Source organism: Palaemon carinicauda, chromosome 6 (assembly GCF_036898095.1).
Source record: "Palaemon carinicauda isolate YSFRI2023 chromosome 6, ASM3689809v2, whole genome shotgun sequence".
In the NCBI taxonomy this organism is placed as follows: domain Eukaryota; kingdom Metazoa; phylum Arthropoda; class Malacostraca; order Decapoda; family Palaemonidae; genus Palaemon; species Palaemon carinicauda.
Window position 1 is genome coordinate 19,272,436 of NC_090730.1, and position 19,606 is coordinate 19,292,041.

The following is a 19,606-nucleotide window of genomic DNA, read 5'->3' on the forward strand; positions in this document are numbered from 1 at the left end:
GGCTAAGAAGCCTTCCGCATCCTTTTTTGATTTGGCGGGTGGTCAATTCATTCTTGAGAAGCGCCTGGGTTAGAGGTTGTGTAGAGGTCCTTTAGTATGGGTTGCAGCCCTGTATACTTTAGCACCTTAGAGTTGATTCAGCCTCCTAAGAGGAACGCTGCGCTCAGTAAGGAAGACGAACTTATTAAAGGCAGAGTAACGGTTCAAGTCGACTTCCTTACCAGGTACTTATTATTTCATTGTTATTCTGAATAACTGATTATATGAAATACGGGATACTTAGCTATCCTTTAGTCATGTACACTGGTTTTCACCCACCCCCCTGGGTGTGAATCAGCTACATGATTATCGGGTAAGTTTAATATTGAAAAATGTTATTTTCATTAGTAAAATAAATTTTTGAATATACTTACCCGATAATCATGATTTAATTGACCCACCCTTCCTCCCCATAGAGAACCAGTGGACCGAGGAAAAAGTGAGGTGGTGTCAACAAGAAGTACTGCAGTACCTGGCCACAGGTGGCGCTGGTGAGTACACCCCCTTCTAGTATAGTGATAGCTGGCGTATCCCTCCCGTAGAATTCTGTCGGGCAACGGAGTTGACAGCTACATGATTATCGGGTAAGTATATTCAAAAATTTATTTTACTAATGAAAATAACATTTTTTTTAGGGAATAAACATATGTTATCCTAAAATAGAAATATGTAAAAAAATCTTCATTATTTTGTAAATTACATTTATATCAGGGGCCATATCTAAAGGTAATTTTTTGAGTACTTAGAAATTTCGTAAAAAAATACATATATTTGATATATAATATGATATTTATGCAGGTAAAAATATACCAAAATATCACAAATTCTATAGGGAACAAGAATATATATAGATAGGGCAGCTTACGCTTCGGATATGTCCACAAAATGGCCGCCAACCACACTGACTCAGACTCCCTAATCTGCCACTTGAAATGTAGGAAGGGTATGTCAATTTCAAGGTGTTATTTACTAATCTAATTATTATTGGATATGCATAAAAATTGTATGGTGGGTTGCTGGATAATTGTCGATTATTTTACGACTATAAAATTGAAATTCTGACCCCAAAAAAATTTTTTGAAGGGAAATAAAATCGAAAAAAAAAATGTAAAACAATATAATATTTTAGCTAAAAAAATTTGATGATATTCAATCAAAAAAAAAGTAAACAAAATTTTCCGACAAATAAACATCTAGAGGAATCATTACTCTGTGATAGTTCCTTAGTACGTAGTAATTTTGAAAGAATTGGGAAAAAACGAAAAAATGGCAATCACCGGAAAATCGAACACATACCTATATATACGCCATATCTGGCTAAAAAAAAGATAGGCATGGGTAGCCAGATCATCTAGAAACACTTTCCAACACTATAAAAATATAAGTTTTGCGACACTACTTGCCAATTCCTTACGGTAACATGACTAAGCGAAAAAATGCAAAACAAATAAAAAGGGGCACTCGCGGAAAAATGGCTAACATTCTAATATACGGCATTTCAGAAAAAGAAAATTCAGCCACGTGCTAGGCAAACCATCAAGGCACATTTTCCGACAAATAAACATATATATGAATCATTACTCTGTGATAGTTCCTTAGTACGTAGTAATTTTGAAAGAAATGGGAAAAAACGAAAAAATGGCAATCACAGGAAAATCGAACACAAACCTATATATACGCCATATCTGCCTAAAAAAAAAAGATAGGCATGGGTAGCCAGATCATCTAGAAACACTTTCCAACACTATAAAATTATAAGTTTTGCGACACTACTTGCCAATTCCTTACGGTAACATGACTAAGCAAAAAAATGCAAAACAAATAAAAAGGGGCACTCGTGGAAAAATGGCCATTCTAATATACGGCATTTCAGAAAAAAAAAATTTCAGCCACGTGCTAGGCAAACCATCAAGGCACATTTTCCGACAAATAAACATATAAATGAATCATTACTCTGTGATAGTTCCTTAGTACGTAGTAATTTTGAAAGAAATGGGAAAAAACGAAAAAATGGCAATCACAGGAAAATCGAACACATACTTATATATACGCCATATCTGGCTAAAAAAAAAATAGGCATGGGTAGCCAGATCATCTAGAAACACTTTCCAACACTATAAAAATATAAGTTTTGCGACACTACTTGCTAATTCCTTACGGTAACATGACTAAGCAAAAAAATGCAAAACAAATAAAAAGGGCCACTCGCGGAAAAACGCCCAACATTCTAATATACGGCATCTCAGATAAAAAAAAAAGACATGCACGTGTTAGCCCAACCATCAAGGCACACTTTCTAACACACAAACATGAAAAAAAAATCAATAATATACGGCAATTCCTTACTACGTAGTAAATTTTTACAAATATTGAAAAAAAAAACAGAAATTGGCAACCGCAGTTAAATACCCAATATACCAATAACTACGTCGTATCTAACAAAAACAAACTCACGCATGGGTAGCCAGATCATCTAGACACACTTTCCAACACTAAAAAAGCAAAAGTTTTACGACACTATTTCGCAATATCTTACGGAAAAATGACTTGGCAAAAAAATGAAAAAAAATGAAAAAGGGGTACTCGCGGTAAAATGCCCGACATTCTAATATACGGCATCTCAGATAAAAAAAAAGACATGCACGTGTTAGCCCAACCATCAAGGCACACTTTCTAACACATAAACATGAAAAAAAAAATGAATAATATACGGCAATTCCTTACTACGTAGTAATTTTTACAAATATTGAAAAAAAACAGAAATTGGTAACCGCAGTTAAATACCCAATATACCAATAACTACGTCGTATCTGACAAAAACAAAGTCATGCATGGGTAGCCAGATCATCTAGACACACTTTCCAACACTAAACAAGCAAAAGTTTTACGACACTATTTGGCAATATCTTACGGAAAAATGACTTGGCAAAAAAATGAAAAAAAATGAAAAAGGGGCACTCGCGGTAAAATGGTCCTCGTGGTAATGAACGACATTTTAACTAAAAAAAAAATCATGCACATGGTAGCCAAACAATCCACCAAGACTTTCCACAACTGATAACCTATACAAGTTGCACCATTCTACGACAATTTCATAATACGTAATGACTTTGATAATTATGCAAACTACCTTAGAAGGGTAAACTCGGTCGCGCTCGACCCCGACGCGTCTCGGAAATCGGGGAAGGAGTACAGCTACAGCAATGCACATCTGGACACTACTAGAGCGTGTAGGGGAGACACCTCCTGCAGGTCGATCACCCACAAATTCAGTCACGGGGGTGAGTCACGTGAGAAAAACCTGTTTTTTTTTTACGCTCAGGGTCGCGAACGACCCATCGTACCTATCCAGGGTTAAGGACAGCTGTAGTTGCAGGGAAAAGGCTCCCTGAGTGGTTTGCCAGGCCACAGCCCCATGTCATGGCCACCAGGTCCTGGCCCCGTGCCTTTGTCCCCAGGGATCCCAACTACCCCAGTAGCTGACCAGAACAGAGGTGTATGTCCCCTTACACTTTCTTTCGCAAGGTTGATGAACATGCCATGGCAATTTCCATCTCCCTTACTTCCAGGACACTAAGACACCTGCTCCTCCCTCTTTCGACGTATGATCTCTCAACTCAATAGAGAAGATGGTATCATTCGAGACTGTTCTCAAGCGCATACTACCATCGGTTGGTCGAGAGAGTGAGGTGGAGGGCCTTGGTCCCCAAGCTTCGGAGCATTTGGTCAAGGTTGCCCTTCTGCTTTGACCTGCAGGAAGAGAAGTACCTGGTACTCCTGTTCTTGTTGCCGCTGGTCTGCCCTTACCTCGGTCAACCCCTGATTCAGTGCCTGGGTTGTCCTTGGGGCAGAATGATCATATTTGTGGGATGGGGAGTGAAATCTCCAGACATACTGTACTCTCTCACTCTCTGCCTTGGCAAGGGACAAGGGTGTTTGGGGGTAGTATGTCTTTAAAATTATGGGCCGCGGTCCGTAGAATACTGAAGCGAACTATCCATAGTCAGAGAGTTTGTTCTGCGGCCCTGTTCCAGACCCATGGGTATTATTCAAAGACGCCTTCCAATACCCATGGAATCACTTGGTTGTTTGAGACAGGTCTCCAGGCTTCTACAGTCAATTCATCATGGTAGAGATGAAGACTGGGACTGAAAGTTTCTCTCCACTGAACAAGTTTGTGCGTCAAACGAAGTTCAGGATGGATACAGTACAGTATGTGTTGTCTTCAGTCAGAGAGATAGACCATCAGACTTCTTGAAAGTACCTCCGCTTCTCCTATATTACGATGTACCAGTTCAAGACTGCTTCGGACTGTGAATGGTTCCCTAGGTTCACTTGGGTATTCACCTTGCTAGCCGCTTAAGCCCACTCACGAGGGATAAATCTAATGTATCTAGATTCTAGATAATTGGTTAGTCTTAACATCTTCAAAGAGGCAGTTGCTTCAGGATCAAGATTGGATTCTAGTTTTATGTTGGTCTTCATCGACAAGACAGAGAACCTGGTGACACAGGATTCCAAGTTTGAGTCCTTCTCCATCTCCTCCCTTTGGGAGGCATCGGGTGGCAACCAAGAGGAGATGCTCATGTCCTGTGAGGGCACGGTGATGCTATCTGAAAAGGACCCGATACCTCAAGCCAGAGTGACAGACTTTTCGTTAGCACTGGCAAATCCAAAAAATAAGTATAAAGAAACACTGGCTTCATGAGACAGTGTGTAAAGCTTATGCCTCAGTTGAGGCGCTAGCCAGGACCAGAGCTTACGAGGTTAGGGGTATGGTCTCACCCTCGCTTTCAAGAGAAACCTGTCAGTGGGCCAAGTATTTTAGATTGGTGCCTTGAAGAGTCAAACCACCTTCACAGCCTTTTATTCACAGGAGTGCACCCCACAAGTCCCTTGATGCCTTTGTGCTTGAACCTGTGATAGCTGCTTTAGTTGTGTAACCAGCTTAGCTCCCATATGGCACAAGGATATATCTCATCTATGGTAACATGTAGAGGCAAGTCTAGAATGAAAGGTAGTATGAATGGCCCTTCTTCATTCTCTTGTCCCCTCTCTGGGGAAAAAGCAGTTGAAACGTTACAAACTGGTGGACTAGATGCTGGTAAGTTACACTTCAGATCACCATTCTTTAATTTTAAGGAAGCAACGTTCTCCATCCTCCTGTACACCCAGGCCCTATCAGCCTGTCATCCATATGCTGCAGATAGGAGGTGACAGTGGTCCTTGATTTGCACCCTTGCAGCTCAGATATTGACCACTTCCAAGGAAGAAATTGAACCATTCAGTTTGGTTCCAGGGGACTTCCATCCTACCAAACAGCCTGTCGCCGTAATGTGTATTTTTCCTAGCCATACAAACCGGAGTCCTTTAATAAAACTAACACTCTCAACCACCCCTCTAAGTCTTGGACCGAAAGATCAAAACGAAAGTGAGTTCCATATGGCTGGAAAGGAGGTGGGGCATCTTGCCCTACTGCCTACCCAGTTGGATAACTACGTTTTAACTTTTAACGACCAATTCCATTTCGTGCTGATGAGATAGCCCTAATTAAAGGATTTGGTTAAGTATGGCTAGGGAAAATACAAATTACTTGAATTTGGGATATTTTCACATTAATCAATGAGTCATTTGAATACAAGTAAATCTAATATTGAGTCAGGTGAGGAAATATAAATAGAGAGATAAATAGTTACTTTTATTTAATTTTATATTTTGTAGCTATTCTTTTTAAATAGTCATTAATTATTTGATATATCCCCCACTTTTTTCTTTATCTGAATGGCTCCATAACAAGCATCTAGATCATTACGATCTGTAGTCATCACATCACACAGTCGCTGTTCATAGCAAAAGTCGTCACAGCCCGCAGCCAAGTAAGGGTCACCACTGCTGACAAAATTCCTGTTAAAACATAAGTTGATAGATAATACCATAGATAAAGGAAAAAAGTTCTCCATAAAGCTTAAATTAAGAGGCCCTGCTTACAGTATAAAGTAGATCCAAAAATCTTTAATGCTGTGGATGTAGAAACTCCTAGTTTTGCAAGTTTAAATAAAAAAATTGTACTTCTTCTAAGAACAGTGTTAGCATCTTCAACCATAAACACTTTCTTGAGAAACCAGATAACTATGCTTATCTGGTACTACTATGAATGAATAAGAAAAAAGTGTAGCCTATCAATACAAAATATATATTCAGATTATCAAAATTACAAATGAAAATTTATATATCTATAGTGGTAGAAAAAAACAACTGGCAATACCTCCAGTAAATGTCAAACAATGTCCTGTTTTCAGCCATCCTTTGACCTAACTGGTGCCAGTCTTCAGGCTTAAGACTTGGCATCCCATAAGCCTCCTTGGCATCGTAGAGTTTATACCACCTGGTTACGTTTGTTTCATGAGCCTCTGTCAAGCTCATGACATATGTGGAGTGATCAAGAACCATCTGTGACAAGACATAAAAATGTGGTATATGAATTTTTTATGTGAATTTCATACACTAAAACTTGTTGTATTGATGTAATTTGATGGGTTGATAACAAATTTCTAATACATTTTCCATCAGCTTATGTTGTCAATTGCATTAGTGGTTGATCGACTGATTTAAATGTCTTATAGGCTACCATAAAATCATGCTATAGGTAGGTGTAAATACTGTATAACAGAACACTTCTGTTTTTGTAATACATTCTGTACTGTATATGTTTTTTCATAAAAGTAAAACTAGTTGCTTCTTACCAAAATAAGTGCAGTGAGATACCATACAGCACACTATTTGTCTTATTATTATAGACATTCTTTTGTGGATTTTCTTTAATGCATGTATCAAATGGGAAAATATGAATGAACATTATAAGTATAATCAAGATATCCTGATAACAGTGTTGTAGGCTAACTCCTTTGTATGAAGACATAATTACTGAATGAAGGGCATTTACCTCTGTAATTGAGAACATGGGAAAAATATAACTTTATTCATTAGGGGCAGATAGGCTGTGATGGCTATCTTTAATGTTATAGATAAAATGTGTTCATCCTTTATATGACACCTGACATCATCCGTCTCGAAGTCAAATTTTTTGTTTGACGTGAAAGGAAAAGTTGGTTTTAAATATGAAGTAAAAACAGTTGTCTAAGTGGATGCATAGTAGGCATGATTTCTTAAGTGGAAGCTCTGTAAACAAACTATATAATGCACTCATGGTAACAATCATTTTTATGAAAAGTAACAAATGCCCTCCTCTAGGAAAAGTGAACATTTTCATGGTACACAGTATAGAGACTAGTAGCCTATTAGCATTCAGAAAAATGTTCCTTTGGGGTTTGGAATATGAAAAAATTTCCACCAATCTACTTTAATGTCAAACAGATTCAGGCAAATTAAAAAAAATTATATTAATCACCCTAGTTGTTTCAGGTCGCTCCCCATCAATGGTGTAAATTCTGTAGGCTGGGTTGAGGTCATACCATGGAGTCTGGCTAGGAGCAACATAAGCTACACCTATAGGCCTGTCGCCGTCGTGGAAAACTTCAAATTCATCATAATGTGTGTGACCGAAGAACTGTCCACGGATGATACTTTCATATCTAGAAAATAAACATCTCATAAGCTGCCCGTTGCACTTTGTGCAATTTACTGGATGTAAAAGGGCCAAATTAACTAAGGTAAACATTGAAAATCCTTATTTTTTACTATTTCTATTTCTTTTTAATATAAATGATGCCAAGTTATGTAATATTAATCCTCTCAGAGTGTAGCCTAAATTCATTCCTATTAATTAACATTTACTGGATAATATAATATATCTATCTTATTTTTAATGACTTACAATTATATTCGGTAAGAGGTGTAGTAATACGAAAATTTTATCCCTTACTGTACATACAATGCCTCATCACTAAACCACTGAAACTGACTTTTTTCAAGTAACTAAATTCAATTAAGTTGATGATTTATAATATATAATCCCATCTGGTACAGATTCTTTAAAATGAAAATAAGCTTCAAGTCACCTTAAACCTATTAAAAAAAATTTTGTTTCCACCATTTTTAAGATAATTTGGGCAGATTTTCCAAACATAACATCAATATGAGCACTCTTTTTTGATGAAACCTTAGTTTTTTGTGACTTCACTCTCTCTCATACTCAGCTGTTTATGTTTACTAAAGCTGCAGCAAGTTATGAAAATAAATACTGTATATATTAATTAATCCTCTCATTACAACTGGCATTTCTTAAAATTAATCTTGAAATTATGATATACAGTAAGAAAATAATTTTATATAAATGCAATGATGATTTGTGAATATTATCCATCTGGGCCGACATTACATTTTATGGAATACACTATTCAATAAAATCCAGATCATGTATAAGTAAATTATTTGTAAACTGCCAGGTACAAGAAAAAAGGGATTTTGACGAAGGAAAAATCTATTTCTGGGGAGAGACCTGTGACGCCCGGTGAAAAGGGTCCTTCTTTACACTTTTCTGATATAAACCTTCCAAATATACCAGAGAAAGATAAAAGCATGGAATGCAAAGGTTACTACCCTCGCGTGAGCACCTTGTGGCTGTCGTGTATAAAGCAGGGGCATGTGAAAGCCACTATTCACAGGCTGTCTTCCATTTAGATAATTCCTTCATCAAAGGGAAGGGCCGTAACAGAGGCCCCAGATACCGCACTTGAGCCACTCCACCGACGCCCGACGCGAGCGCCCTCTAGGACATCCTTCTGTTTTGGACTTGCTAGCTTGGTTGTAGATTTTTGTGCTCTCGGTGTTTTCAAGTTTCCTGGATTATTTTCATCATGACCAAACCTCCTACTTCACCAATACCAATGTTAAGTACCATAGTTTGTTTTGACAGGTTTTTGCAGTACCGGGCAGTTGTTCTATTCCCAGTATTGTGTTTTTTATTTCGACCGGCTTAGCCTTCCGTGGCGTCGGCAGCCATTGTTGTTTTGATTTGCCTCACTGGGAATTTTATGTTAGTCTTGCCCATTTGGTACTCTGTCAATTAGGTTCTTGGTTAAGTCACTGGCCTTACGCCTTTTGATCCATTATTATTATTATTATTACTATTAGTTTTATTTCCTATGGTACTTTTTGCTAGCAAGTCCAGTCTGGACGAACAAAGAATAGCGTTCTGGCTTTATTATAGTTTAGTATCCGCTCCGAGAGGCGTTCGTCTGTGGACTATTTCCTTTTAAGTTTTGTTACGCAGACGTTATTCATCGTTCTTAGTCTTGTATTGACGTTACAATTTTATTGTTATACTTATATCATATTATAGTGTGCTTTTAGGTTCTTTATAGTGTAACCACGAGAGCGAAAGCATGGAGTTCTCGTTTTCTGTCGCTACAGTCACGAGTTACCCTTTCTCTCGTTTTCTTTCTTAGCCTGGAGTAGGAGAGGTGGATTTCCCGTTTTCCGTTTTATAAGATCACGGGTTCTCCCTCCCCCCTCTCCCTCTACGGGTATATGATGTTTTACAATTTATTTTATTATGTGGTTACTGTTAATATAGCTAGCGTTATTAATAGGTCCTGTTCGTGTGCGAGTCATTGTTTTGGGCCAGCTAGAAAAAATACCATTCAATTTCATAAAAGGTATTGAATTTGAAAGTTAGTGACTGAGTACTCCTTTTGAATGTAGGACAAAAAGTCACAATATATATACAGTATTTTCATTCAAGGAGGACAAAAAGTTATAGGAAAAAACTAACTTTTTAATATAATAACTTGACAGTTTGAAAAATATGTTAAGTAATTTAATAGAAAAAATGGGATATATAATCAATTGAAGCAACAATTTAGATCTAAATTGCTTGTTTATTTAGTGTGTTATATGTACATGTAAATGTTAATGATTTGCTAAACAAATTGTTAAAGCAAGATCTTGTGTGGATGTAAGATCAGTGAGGAAACTAACAAATGTTTGTCAAAAACAGCTAATTATGAAATAATTGGTAAATAAACAAGTTAGGGGACCCAAATATTTTGGCTGTACAATATGGCTTAGTTACAAATATCAGCAGAAAGTACAAACTGAAGTAAAACAATTGAACAATAAGAGTGAAAATCTACCCCTGCATGAAATAAAAATTGAAATGTCTGGTCTGATAATCGTTTTGGTGAGCATTTAGATGCCATCTGCTGGTTTTTTTAAAGGGAAAAGTATAACCTGAAGCCTTTAAAAGTTTTTATTATTCAAAGAAGGAAATCATACAGGGTAACAAAGGTGATTAATTTTCATGATTTGAAGGGTACATGCTCTTCTCAAGACCAAGCTGTGATGAAAAAGTTTGTTCAAGTCAAATCATGACTATCCAGGTATAAAGACCTCTAGCATGAAAATCTTGTCCTGTCCAGACCCACAACCACACTGCAGAGGAGGCTGTGTCCAGGTAGAAAAGGTTTGTAGCAGTATGAAGCTAAAAACTGTATCCACTGATAATGCTCCAACCCAGATATTTGCAGTGTGTGTTACCAGCACTTCAAATGTTGCCAAAGCAATGCCTCCAACAGAAGAAGAACATGTTAAGTGGGCCATAAGAAGATATAGACCCTAATTCCCAAGTCCATCTACTATGGCAGAACTAATAATACCAGTAGAGTTAAAAAAAAAAACCCAGAGTCCAACAGATAGAAACCTGGCACAAGTTACAAAAGCTTCTTGCTACCCCATTACATGACTAGCCCAAAATTCTGCCTTTTCTACAACACCTTAGATACCTAAGCCTTCCTTCTAACAGAAAACTTAGATCAGGGTATCTCATGTTTGATTCACCACACCTGTAGAACCAGCAGTAACTGAGGACCTAGTAAATTACTTTGACAGCATTAGTGGAGGCTACCATAAAGTACAGAGTGAGAATGGAGATCAACAGCCTTAGCTGACCATGCACAAAGTATCCCCAATGTTTCCAGATTCAACATGAAGTGTATACTCCACCACTATAAAGTGTAACCCAAGGACCCACAATGATTGTGGGCTGTGAAATAACAAGTTCTACACTCGGGTTGGCTCATCACATCCAAGTGTGGATCTGTCTCAAATGGTTTCAACATGAGCATGCTAGAGTATCAACCAAAATACAGGTGATTCCATTGGTACCCAAGTACCAGTCAGACTGTCACAGAAACTTCAGCTATAGACTAGACTTCAAAATCTGTGCAACGACAGAATTTAAAGGTTTAAAGGCCGCCCATGAATGGCAGAGCCAGTGTTTTGAATTATTCTACAAAACATTTTACGGACAAAGGAGAAGATTTTACAAGTCTCATCCCCTATGTGGAGGAGTATCAAGCTTGTTGCCTTCAATACACAATCAAAAGGAACAAATAAAGATTTAAGCACTGCAGTGCGAGTAATCCCTTTCTGATTGGGGATACCTTAAGGTGGTGAAAGGGTTTGCTTATCACCATCATTAGCACAGCTGTACTAGGTTGGTTTTCTGTGAGCAGTCAGACTTAAATCTTCCATTATCACCAATCCACACTGGCCAGTGTGGTAATGAAAACTGGCCGAACCCCAGACATAAATTGATATGTCTGAGGCCTTTGCCGTGCTGTGGACTAGAAATGGTTGCATTTGCTGTTGTGCGATTAATATAATATGATTAAATAAGTTTTTTATAATTTACCAAATTTACCTTCAGTCCAGAGGTTAATTATTAGTATATACAAATTGAAAGAAAACCAAAATATTCATAAATTTATGTTACATGTAACAGTGTATAATTTCTTTGTAATTTTTTTTGCAAATTTTTGTCCTACCAATTTTGTGACTGTCCATTTACCTTCTTTCTTTGCATTCATGCAAGTTTTACTTAGCAGTGAAATTTAAAGGCCAGGAGCATAAGAAATATACCAGCATAAATAAAAAAATGTATACAGTAGATCCTGACCTCCTAACTATCCTGTTGTATTCTCTCGACCAAGTCCTCTCATTTCCCAAAAGTCCAGGTGGGATATGTCCAAGCAGGTGAACTAGCTCTCCTTCATTCTCAGCTTTCCAGAGCTCATTCTCGAGCCACGCCAGCTCATGCGCGACGTCATTCGAATTCTGATAAAGCCATCTGTTGAAAGAGTGGTAAAGGCACCTTTTATCTAAAAGTCAGATTCTTACTACTGTTTCTTAGGGAGATGAATATTCAGTTTAAATTATAGTCTATCATCAGAATTCCATGAGGCAAACTTACATGTCAGCACCATATCCGAACATGGAGTTCACAGAGATTATTCTGAATCCAGGCACTACTGGAACAGAGTAAAATCCAGCATAGAGCACTGTGGAAATATCAAGATCAGGAATGGTGCGTGCCCATTGGGCTGCGAGGGCTTCATACAGCCAATCAGCAGCTAGCTCTGCTGGGGCATTGTCAGGATCAGGATACCTGTTCCACAAGGAACAAATTGCGGTTACAAAAAGCACGATTTCCAAAGAAATTAGTCTACAGTATTTAATCCATATCATTTTGATAAAATAATATTGGGCAATTAAGTTGGAATATTCTGTATGACTGGTAACAAATTCATTGGGGACATTTTGAAAGTCAATTCTGTACCATTATTTTTTTTAAAGAAATTTTGTTGTTCTCAGACTCAGGGGAGTTTGAGAATTTAGTAGGGGGATTTGTTACGTAGACATGTAAAGTTAGAAGTAAGGGAGTGATGACCTATGGCCTCATGAGAAACAACCACAATGCTATCTCCAAGCAGGAAAATATTGATGACATAGATGGAGCCTTGTAATCTGATGACACAGTAGTCTCTTGACTCCTCCTTTAATCCAAGATCAACAAATGAGGGATGGTGGACAGATCGGGGTCCTACGTAGTTAGCACAAGTTGCATCAACTTTCCCATGCTGGCTTCTACCACTGATCAGCTGGGAGAGGGGAAACATAGCTCCACTTAGACAAGCAAATGAAAGGTAACCTGTGGAAGCAGGGTGTAGGTCGTCAGGTCGAAGTCATGGCCAAGCGCTGCCAAACCGTTCCACACTCGATAGTCTAAAATAACGACACCGCGATGTATTACTTGTAACATATTTTTACATAGAACTTGTATTGTTTTATGATTGTTAACTGTTGGGCCCCCTCCCTCTTGCGTGACCTGGAAAGAAGTGATTCTTGAATAATTATTAAAAGTTCAAGAATACATTAAGACAAGTAGTCCATGAATAGTTATTGATAAAGCTCACAAGAATTAAAGTAACCTATACAGTAATTAACTGTTAAGAAGCTCACATTATCAATGTCTGTGACTAATCATGCAGTAAACATCACTGTCATGAAAATGAACCCTTTTTTTGCTCTCCCTCATCCTGAACTGACATTTATAGATTTCATTGTGCTTGATTTTAATATTATATGCCACAAACTAGTTTGTTGCATTTTATTTGCTTGTCTGAATGGGGCTTTGAAGGCCGTTCCCAACGGATCAGTGGTAGAGGCCAGCATGAGAAGGGTGAATGCAACTTGTGCTGATTACGCAGGACCCCCGATCTGTCCACCCTCACTCGTGCGTTGACCTGGGTAGTAAAGAAAGTTAAAGACATCATCGGTTTACATGGTGCTATCTGTGTGATCACTTTTTCCCTGCTTGGAGATAGTCTTGTGGTGATTTCTCACAAACCCATAGGTTATCACCCGCTGACCTCTTTAAGTTTACTTTACATGTCTGCGTGACAGTGGATAAACTCTTAAAATTTTCTCTGTTGCAGTAAGATGGTTGCTAGTAAATCAATGGTCACTGCAAAATTCATACTAAAACAAATGAATCATAGATGAACTTCATTTGCTGAAAACTTTCATAATGATAGCCGCTTCCTACATCTATACAGGGAAGGCTCATGAACAAGTTGAATTCCATACACACACTGCGCCATTTATATTCATCTTGTGTGGGCATAGAAGATTAGGGTAAATGGTGTACAGTACCTTCCTTTATAGTTCCTCTATCACGCTGACTGTAGTCCATTCTAGGCCTACTCACTCTAATTAATAACACGTTTGAACTATGTATATTCATTAGCCTATTGATTTTCTATTCCTATTCCATGAAAAAACCACTTCAAATTACACTTTGATCCATCCTTCCACCTTTGCTAACACGTTGCCATTTTACCATTTCTATATATTTCAACAATTTCCTTTAGATTAAGTTTTCTTCCCCTGTAAATACTACGAAACAGATCTTTCCAACAACCTAAATATTTATTCTGTCATTCTTACTCAGCAACTATACTTCACTTCCTGAAATATTAGGTCACATATATGCCAATATACAAATTGTAGAGATAAATTAACCATCCAAACACTTGAATTTTTATTTGTTTAAATTCTTCATCATACATGACTACAAAACCCTGTCCTACATAAAACTGCTCCCACTGACATGTGAACGGCAGTTATAAAAAACTATATATGAACAACGAAATAAGGTGATAAAGTTTCAGAAAACGCTCCTTCATAGATTCAGATTATCTACTTATTTTAGTTTTGCAAGCTCATCACATATGATCTTTCACTGATATGGTGGTAGAGAGGAAACAAATCTGCCAAAAGGAACAAAAAAAAAAAAAAAAAAACATCTTACTGATCTAAGGGACTCATCTCATGGTTCCCAATAACAGGGAAAACAGGAATGTCAGGGAAATAAGCCTGAATCATTTCGTTCGTCTCCTTGACGAGTCTCGAGTTCCATTCCTTTGATGTGGACCACATATTATGAGGAACGACGTCTCCTGTCCAAATCACGTAACTTAAGTCCTGTGAAAAATTTGAGTTTTGATATTTCAAAAGACAAGTAAAAAAGATATTAGATGAACAGGAAAGATAACATACAATGTTTACAAAGTTACAGGAAACAATTCTATCTAAAGAATGGAGAATTGAAACCAAAAGTTATATAGTTATACAGTTTTTAGTAAGAAGTAAAAGATTATTAGAAGTATAAATATTTACTTCTTATAATGTTTAGATACTCTTGGGCCTGCAGGTAAAAATTATATATTTGTAAGAAGATTTGATCACGCAGAAATGTATGATTAGTGATGTAAAAAATCTATTCAGGCAAGGTTAAGGTCTGACCTTTAAAATTTCTCACAAATTTATGATAAGATATGATAAGAGAATCGCAATGTTTATCACCAATGATTGCTATGGGAACTTATTATGTTGTGAAGTACTCTTGAAACAACTAGAAGTAATGACCTTGATTGTTATCAAAACCGGATTAAACAGATTAAAACTCCTTATCACTCTTACTGCTATTTTCAGGTGCTGGATTATTTTTAAAAGGAAGATAGTTTTGATATCGTATGCCAAGTAACATGCTCATAGAAGGACTCATTAGCCTTCATTTATATAATAATCTCACAAAGAAAATTAAGAACAAGAGATAGATAAGGACTATTTTACTTAAATAGGCCTAAACGTCTATGAAATTGCCATTTCTGAGTTTTAAAGTAAGCTGCTAAATGAAAAATCAAAGAAGTATTCAGAATGTGTGATTAAATATCCAATATGATGAGATCTATACAAGATTTTTACCAGACAAAAGAAGGAATAATCAGTTTATAACTAAATATACAAAACATTAATATACATTGAAGTGAAATTACATTGAGTGAGAATTCACAATAAAAGACTGCTTGTTACTGTTTGATGAAGGATTTATTGTTAATTTGTTCTCATTTATTTATATCCTTATTTCCTTTCCTCAGTGGGCTATTTTTCCCTGTTGGAGCCCTTGGGCTTATAGCATCTTGCTTTTACAACTAGGGTTGTAGCTTGGCTAATAATAATAATGATAATAATAATAAATACAGCTAGCCGTGTGGATGGTATGGCGTGAGGTGGGGGTGTATGTTACTGAAATGGTTAAACAGTAGGAACAGATAATACTAGGGAACAGGAAACAATATTCGAGTGTAAGAATCTTGCATAAAAAAGAAAACGAAAGAAGAGCTGATGATGATTGTTTGAATGAAATGAGTACACTCATTGGGTAAAATTCATTGGTCTATTCAACTGTAACCAATACTTCTCAGTCTCAGTAATACATATTTACAAGGATGTGGACAAATAAATGTCAATTACATTTAAGAAAAGCTCACTGAAGGGAAGTTTATGAGAATTCCTCTTTGGTCAATTATTTTCATCGAAAAAAGGATGCCTTTTCAGTTGTGTCCAGGCAGTATGATATTCTTTTGTGCTCAGAAATTTTGGTTTCTAATATAAGGCACTCATCTGAGCTACTTATAACTGATTTTAAGAAGCTAATAATTTTGAAACAGGATGCCATTCCTAGGGCCAGGGGAATGGTGGTGTATATCAGAACCAAGTACCCTGCTTCTCTTAATTCCTACTATGAACGTGGAAGTCATGAGGTTCAGGTAATAAAAGTTTTTTTGACAGGCATAACAAATATTTGTCTAATATACCGGAATCCAAACATGGAGGATTCTATTTTTGATTGTCTTCTTATCATCATGGCTAAGATACAAGAAGATGATAGAAAGGCCTCCTCATTTTTTTTTTTTTTTTTTATGCTCACCATAGGGAGTAGTTAACTTCTGTTTCCCCTACTGATCGCCATGGCTTAAAATCTTTGCCTCTGAATCAGGCTGTAAGCAAATCATAAGTGAAGCTACTCACAGGTCTTGTAACTGCTTTGACCTCGTATACTGTACATCCACTCCCCTGGCGTTATAACAAGTAAGGTTGGTTCTCCAGGTGAGACTTCTGATCATGCCTTGATTTCATTAGTTGTGAAGACTGAGCAGCCTGTTCCGGATGTGTCATACTCACATAAGATTTACATAAAATCTCAAGCAAACTGGAATGACATATTGAGTGATCTTTTGGGCTTAAACTGGTCACAGTTGCATAATAGTGTTGAGCCTGTTGTTCTTTTGAATGAGAATCTAGTCCTCATAATTGACATAATTGATAGGTATATCCCTTCTTGTGCGCTAAGGTACCAAGTGAAAGACAAACCCTGGTTCAATGATGATTGTAGATGTGCTTATTTTGAGAAGCAGGAGGCCTATCATCTTTGGAAGGGTAACAGATCAGATTTGACTTGAAATAACTATACTCAACTTAGAGCTTTTGCTCAGAGAGTTTATGCTTCAACTGAAAAGGAATACAAGTTAACCATAAAAGAAACCCTTTCTGGTGCATCTGAAGAACATAAGTGGTGAACCACCCTTAAATCTGCACTCTTTGGCATAGATGCAACAGTTTCTCCTTTACTTGAACCAGATGGCTCTGTCATCCACTGTCCAAAAGAAATGGCAACGTTTTTGGCTGCTGTGTTTGACAGTTAGCAGAGTAATGATTAAACTTCCTCCTTCCTGTTTTCCCGAGGCTAAACTAACTTGTTTAGCTTTTCGATCTTGTGAAATTAGAGCTCTCTTGATGGCCCTTGATGCTTCTGGAGGTGTAGACCCAAATGGTATTTTCCTTTGTTTTTTATAAAGACTACAGATTTCTTAGTTCCAACGTTATCTGTTATTCTGCGCAAGTTAGCAAGGACAGGTTTTTTTAGCATTTATTGGAGAATTGGTAATGTTACTCCATCATGCAAATGTGTTTGTGGTTGCTCAAGTTCAGCCGATTACCGTCCAATCTCCAAAACTCTCTTATTATATGAAGATTTTTAATGTCTTCTGGCAAAACATTTAAATAGATTTGCTGAAGGTAATCATCTGTTCCCTAGGTTGCAATTTGGTTTTTGTAAAGGCCTTGGAGCATGTGATGCCTTTCTTACAATCTCCAGTGCTGTACAGAAATCCCTTGACTGTGGTCAGGAAGTTTGCATGATTGGCCTTGATTTTAGTGCTGCCTTTGACCGTGTTAATCATGAGGCCCTTGTTTTCAAACTCAAATAGTTGGGAGTGGATGGGTTTTTTCTAAGCATCATTATTGAATTTTTAAGTAATCGATGGAGAGTTGACGTTGATTGTCACCATATCGAGTATAGGAATGTGATATCTGGTGTTCCTCAGGGTAGTGGTCTTCTGCCTAATTTTTCATATTATATACACATGACTTGTGGTTTGACCTAGGAAACAAGCTTGTTGCATATGCAGATGATGCTACTCTCTCTCCATCGATTTCATCTCCTGAATGTAAATCTGGGGTTGCCAAATCCCTTAATAGAGATCTAGCTAAAATTAGTACATGGTGCAAATTATGGGGTATGAAGTTGAATTCTAACAAAACTCAAAGTATGATTGTAAGTAGGTCAAGGACCGTGGCTCCTCAAAATCCGGATCTTTTTATAGTTTATATATGAAAGATCTTTGTTTATGTTATTGTTCTTAAAGTATTCTATGCTGATTGTTCATTACTTCTCATATAGTTTATTTATTTCCTCATTTCCTTTTCTCACTGGACTATTTTTCCCTGTTGGAGCCCTTGGGCTTATAGCATCCTGCTTTTCCAACTAGGGTTGTGGCTTAGCTAGTAATAATAATAATAATAATAATAATAATAACTCGAAGAGAGTCTATTCGGGTATATGAAGTCCTTCCCTCATATTCAGAATGCGGGAAAACTGACCTGACTCTCTCTGAAAACAGAGAAGCATTTCATACCTGATGTTCAGACCTGATGTGTCCCAGCATGTCTTCCAGCATCCATGGTGGGGAGCCACAATGTCGGTAATCGCCCCAGAACCACGCCTCGGCTTCTGGGGTTGGTGGTTCCCCTGCAGAGAGAAGGCCTTGGTGATTCTACACTGTATATAATGCCAAAAAACTCCCTAAAAGCAAATGAATTGTCAACTGATCATCAGGGACAAAAAAAATAATTGTGGACCAACAGAAAGAACACATGACTGCCGTCTTACCCCATTCCAGTCTACAGCAGAGTTCTTCCCCACAATCAGCGTTGGACCCTGGGACATACAGTGGATCCATGTGAGTGTCCGAAATTTGTAGGACCTTCATCACTGGTTCAGTGGGCTGGATGATATAGCACAGACAAGAAACAGTAAAGTATGATACAAATGGATTGAATCGTATTACAGCACTTTATTTTAAATATATTGATTGAAAGACATTCTGCTTAAAAGTTCATGATAGTTATATACATCCTTTGCTTAAGTTATTTGTCAGTGGATTCATATTGGTAATGTATTTTCATTATCAGTTCTTCTAGATTATGTAGTAGTTATAGCCACCACGTTGGTTGAGCTGCATTAAAGTTACATGTCTAAACTTTAATCATATTAAAGCAAATTACAGGACTACTGGGGTCGGTGAATCCCTTAATAGAGATTTAGCTAAAATTAGTGCATGGTGCAAATTATGGGGTATGAAGTTGAATCCTAATAAAACTCAAAGTATGATTGTAAGTAGGTCAAGGACGGTGGCTCCTCAACATCCGGATCTCAGTATTGATAATGTTTCTTTAAATTTGTACGACTCTTTTAAAATTTTAGGTGTGATTCTCGACAGCAAATTTACTTTTGAGAAACACATTAGGTCTGTGTCTTCTTCAATTGCACAAAAAATTGGATTATTGGGAAAGTCTTACAAGA

At 37.3% G+C, this 19,606-nt stretch overlaps 1 protein-coding gene across 1 annotated transcript in view; it reads right to left on the reverse strand.

Moving 5' to 3' along the window:
- Positions 1-5,724: 5,724 nt before the first annotated feature.
- The window catches only part of LOC137642481 (sphingomyelin phosphodiesterase-like), a 29,525-nt gene continuing 15,643 nt past the window's right edge, over positions 5,725-19,606 (reverse strand). Inside the window, exons 5-12 of the mRNA XM_068375070.1 lie at positions 18,914-19,028; positions 18,660-18,772; positions 14,651-14,823; positions 12,251-12,445; positions 11,957-12,127; positions 7,448-7,631; positions 6,305-6,489; positions 5,725-5,943 (exon numbers count right to left, since the gene is read on the reverse strand). Of these exons, the coding sequence (XP_068231171.1) occupies positions 5,781-5,943; positions 6,305-6,489; positions 7,448-7,631; positions 11,957-12,127; positions 12,251-12,445; positions 14,651-14,823; positions 18,660-18,772; positions 18,914-19,028 (1,299 nt within the window). The 3' untranslated portion in view covers positions 5,725-5,780. The remainder of the gene's footprint in view (positions 5,944-6,304; positions 6,490-7,447; positions 7,632-11,956; positions 12,128-12,250; positions 12,446-14,650; positions 14,824-18,659; positions 18,773-18,913; positions 19,029-19,606) is intronic.